Source organism: Aplysia californica, unplaced genomic scaffold, assembly GCF_000002075.1.
Source record: "Aplysia californica isolate F4 #8 unplaced genomic scaffold, AplCal3.0 scaffold00209, whole genome shotgun sequence".
Lineage (NCBI taxonomy): Eukaryota > Metazoa > Mollusca > Gastropoda > Aplysiida > Aplysiidae > Aplysia > Aplysia californica.
In genome coordinates, this window is record NW_004797479.1 from 599742 (window position 1) to 604741 (window position 5000).

General features: G+C 40.9%; 1 protein-coding gene across 1 annotated transcript in view; it reads left to right on the forward strand.

Annotated features, from left to right (window-relative positions):
* LOC101847496 (dynein heavy chain 2, axonemal) overlaps window positions 1–5000 on the forward strand; it is a gene marked incomplete in the record, with an annotated part of 126218 nt that overhangs the window by 68258 nt on the left and 52960 nt on the right. Inside the window, 4 exon segments of the mRNA XM_035970017.1 lie at window positions 329–526; window positions 1438–1581; window positions 2233–2418; window positions 3889–4077. Of these exon segments, the coding sequence (XP_035825910.1) occupies window positions 329–526; window positions 1438–1581; window positions 2233–2418; window positions 3889–4077 (717 nt within the window).

The following is a 5000-nucleotide window of genomic DNA, read 5'->3' on the forward strand; positions in this document are numbered from 1 at the left end:
GAGGAGAGAGAGAGAGAGAGAGAGAGAGAAGGCTTAGTTTTTTCATGATTTCGATAATCCAACAAGTGTTTCTCATGATCTCATCATTTCGATACTCCAACAAGTTTTTCTCATGTTTTCTGATAATCCCACAAATTTTTCTCATAATTTTGATATTTGAACAAGTTTTTCTCATGATTTTGATTCTCCAATACATTTTTCTCATGATTTTGATAATCCAACAAGATTTCGATAATCTAACAAGTTGATCCAACAATTTTTTTCTAATGATTTCGATTCTCCAACAATTTGTTCTCACGATGTGCTTCTCTCTCTCTCTCTCTCCAGCGTCCCCTTCTTCAAGCTGATCGTGCCCACGGTGGACATGGTCCGGTACCAGTTCCTGACCGCTGCTCTGATCGGCTCACAGAACCCCGTACTTCTGGTGGGCTCCGTGGGCACGGGAAAGACCTCGGTGGTGGAGAGCACGCTGTCCAAGTTTGACAAGACGGCGTACAACATGCTCACGGTCAACATGTCCGCCCAGGTCAGACGGAGGTCATAGGTCATAGGTCATGGGGGATTATGGGGGGTGGCACAGCACAGGGTTGTGGGGGGTTGGGAAGTTTTTTGGAGGAATTGTGGGTGGGTGTATACACCGATGGCTTAGCTTAAAAGTTCATCGTAGGTCACTTTTCAGAGTGACATATTATGGTGCAGTTTTTTGGGGGTTTTTTTTGCTTTTTTTATTTTTCCCGTATCCTGATATTTCATGCCGATATTTGTAGGTTATGTAATAATGTGTTGAAATGGATGGTGCAAATTGTTATGTTTCAAGAAGAACAAAACATGAAAAACAAAACAAGAAAAGGGGGGATTGTTTAGTTGGTGATGATGACGATGATGATTATGATGATGATGATGATGATGATGGTAACGAGCATATGGCGGAGTTATGCACGCACACAATCATACACACACACACACACACACATAAACACACACACACGCACACGCACCCACACATAAACACACCCACGCACACATACTCAAGCTCACAGACATGTGCACTCATGTGCTAATAAACACTTACTCACACAGTTACACACCCATTCCTACAGACACTTGAACATGAATCATGGAAAATGTAATAATAATGATAAATAATAAATAGCATTTGTATAGCGCATATCCCCACTCGAAAGCAAGCTCTGTGCGCTTAACACTATATTATTACCCCAGCAGACCATAGTACACTCAGAAACGTTCTCAGCTTCCCGGGAAGCATTCAGTGCAAGCAGATGGTTAAGCGCTCAAACACTAACAGACTGACAAGGTCTTTCACTGTCTATAGCTGGGTGTTGCAATTGCCATAAAACTCTTACGAAAACTTTTTTTAAAAATAATCATCGTCGTTGTCTATTTTCTACATCTGTTGTTCCAACCGTCCTATCCCAGACCACTTCCAACCAAGTTCAGAACATCATCGAGTCCCGCGTGGAGAAGCGTACCAAAGGTGTGTACGTTCCCATCGGAGGGAAGAAGATGGTGACATTCATGGATGATCTCAACATGCCAGCTAAGGATACGTTTGGTTCTCAGGTAAAGAGTGAGAGAGAGAGGGGGGGAGAGAGAGAGAGAGAGAGGGAGAGAGAGAGAGAGAGAGAGAGAGAGAGAGAGAGAGAGAGAGAGAGAGAGAGAGAGAGAGAGGAGGGAGGGAGGGGGAGAGAGAACGAGGTGCGTGTGGTGGGGGGGGGGGGGGGATGAAAATGAAAAAAAAAGATTTTTGTGAATAAAGGGGGGGGGGGGAGGGGAAAAAGCCTTTGCCCGTTCGGTTTTTCAACCAGAGAGGGAAAGGGGAAGGGGGGGGAGATAGAGAGAGAAAGAAAGAGAAAGAGATTTTTTTAAAGTTAGCTTTTGTTTTGTGTCTTGTGCTTTCTGAAATTCTCCTTCACAGACCAATGAAAGTGAACTTTTATATATATATTTTTTTCTACACTGGAAGTTTTTTCTTTTCACCAGGAGTTTTTACTTATTAATTTTTTTTATTTTACATTGGAAGTTTTTTTTTTTTTTTTACAGGAGGAGTTTTTACTCAATCATATTTATTCTTTTTTACACTGAGTTTTCACTTATTCATATATATATATATTTATTTTTACACTGGGATTTTTACTAATTGATATACATGGTTTTTTTTAACACCGAGAGTTTTTACTTATTCATAAATATATATTTTTCTCCCCACCTCAGCCTCCCCTAGAGCTGATCAAGTTGTGGGTTGACTACGGCTTCTGGTACGACAGACAGAGACAGACCATCAAGTACATCCGGGACATGCAGCTGGTCTCGGCTATGGGGCCCCCTGGTGGTGGGCGTATGGTCATCTCGCGTCGTCTGCAGAGCCGCTTCAACCTCATCAACATGACGTTCCCACACGTTAGTGAAGATTTGTGTTTTATTTAGCTTTTTCATTGATTGTTTTGTTTTGTAGAGAATTGAATATTATATTACTGATAATTACTTTAATAATGATAATAGCAATAATAATAATAATGGTAATAATAATAATAATAATGATAATGATAATAATAATGATAATAATAGTAATAATGATAATACTATTATATTGCGCATATCCATGCTCAACAGCAGAACACTCAGGAACATTTTCAGACTCCCAGGAAGCATGCACAACTAGAATTTCTATCAACTTTCAAAAATTCTGTCAGAGATTTCATTTGATGAAACGCAAAAGGATTTGCAAGTTTGGAAATACCTTCTGAAATGTCATTTCATGAAAGATTGCATTTGCAAAGTTAACCCTATTTTTTAAGATGTTTTAAAAAAATAAAAGATGGGCTTTAGTAGGTTCTAAACTATTTTCTGATACGAGATGTCTTCTTTTGGAAAAACTAGATTTGAAAGGGAAAGTAACCCATATGTTTTCATAGTTTTCTTTAATCTGCTTGACATTATTTATTGCTTTTCTTACTGGCCTGCCTTTTCTTGGGTTGTCTCTTACTGTCAGCATTTTTAAAACTTACTTTTAAGCCTGCATTTTTTTGGTTTTCTTTCGCTGCTCATACGCTGTTGTCTTGTTTTCCTGTCTTTGATTTATCGGGTTATTTTTCTAACCTGCATTTGAGGTGCTGAGATGCAAAACCCGCTACATCCATTTTAGCACTTTTGAGAAAACCAACTTTTTTTATGCTGCTATATGCACGAACATGAGTAAAAAAAAGACTTTTTGGTGGCTTTTATGAAGTATGTGTTGGGTTTTGTCCACAAACACTTTGTGCATCTGATAGTCAGTAACAATACGCATTTATATGAAAAAAAAAAGACATGCAGAACAGTTTTCAAACATATGACCTCAACAAAAAGGAATGACTATATCAACCACATACAGAGAAAGAAACAGACCTCGATCTTCCGCCTATGAACAGAACATATACACCTCAACTTCCATCTGAACGGAATAAACCCGGAACTTCCCCCAATGTGTCCCTTGTGTGACTACGCATATGAGACTGTGGATCATCACCTGTTCCACTGCACAGCCCTAAATGACATCAGAGCTACCCTTCTCCCTCCGAGACCTAACGTTGACAACACACTCTATGGAACACAGCAAACCTGCACTTATCACTACATGGCATTGGACAGAAGGGGGAGAGCCCAGCTGTTGCTAGATCGATAACAACAACAAGCAAAAAATCTCTCTTTTTTGTCCCCAAACTGTCGCTAAGCAGGTTTTGTATCCCACCCCCTCATTTCTTTCTATTTCCTTTTCTGTGTTCTGATATCTTTCTTTTCCACCCTGCTTCTTGTAATTTTTTTCTTTTTCTCACCAGTGTTTTGCTGCTGCTTTTCCAGCCTGCGTTTTGCTTTGTGTTCCATTTACAGGAGTCTCAGATCAAGCGAATCTTTGGCAGCATGATCAACCAGAAACTGCAGGACTTTGAGGAGGAGGTGAAGCCGATTGGTGACATCATGACACAGGCCACCATAGAGATGTACCAGGCTGTGGTGCAGAGGTTCCTGCCCACGCCCACCAAGATTCACTACCTGTTCAATCTGAGGGACATCTCCAGGGTATGGGGAGGGGGGATAGAGAGAGAATGAGTGAGAGAGATAGAGGGAGGGAGAGAGAGAGAGGGAGAGAGAGAGGGAGAGACAGAAAAAGAGAGAGAGAGGGGGAGAGAGAGAGAAAGGAAAGAAAGAGAGGAAGGGAAAGAGAGAGAGAGAGTGCATGCACTGTGAGAGAATGAGACAGAATGAAAGAGAGAATGACTGGCAATGTCTGTGTGTGCATGTGTGTATATATGCATATATATATATATATATGTGTGTATGTGTGTGTTTGCATATGTATGTGTGTGTGTGTGTGTGTGTGTGTGTGTGTGTGTGTGCATATGTGTGTATATGCGTGCGTGTGTGTGGGTGTGTGTGTGTGCCTGTATGTATATATGTATTTGTTTTTGTATCTTTGTGTTTATATCTTAATGGGGAAGGACAAAAACACCTAGCTGACTCCACCCCCCCCCCCCCCCCCCTTCCCCACTTATGCTCTAGCATGATTTGCGCCTTCTTCCATATCAAAGAAACGTATCATCCTTATCTCTCCTCTTTCACTTCTTTTTATGTTACTCTCTAATAACACTTCTAGTCTTTGGCACTAAGTTATATGACCTAGTTGTGTTGCTAGTTCCACTCATCATCATCCGGTGCCTTGCCGACTGGCGTAGGCGATCATGGACCTCCACTTCACTCTGTCTTCCATTGCAGCAATGGTGTCTGTTGTTATTGCTGCTCCCAGCCATGTTGTCATCTTGTCCAGTATCTTTTCCCTCTGTCTGCCGCTGCTTCTCTTTCCTTCGAACTTGCCTGTTGTTACAATATTCTCCAATGCTTTTTTCCGCATTGTGTGTCCGAAGAAATTTGCCTGTCGTTTTTGTATATTCGTCTTAAGCTGTCTTCTGCTATTTGCTTCAACCAAGACTTCTTCATTTGTTTTT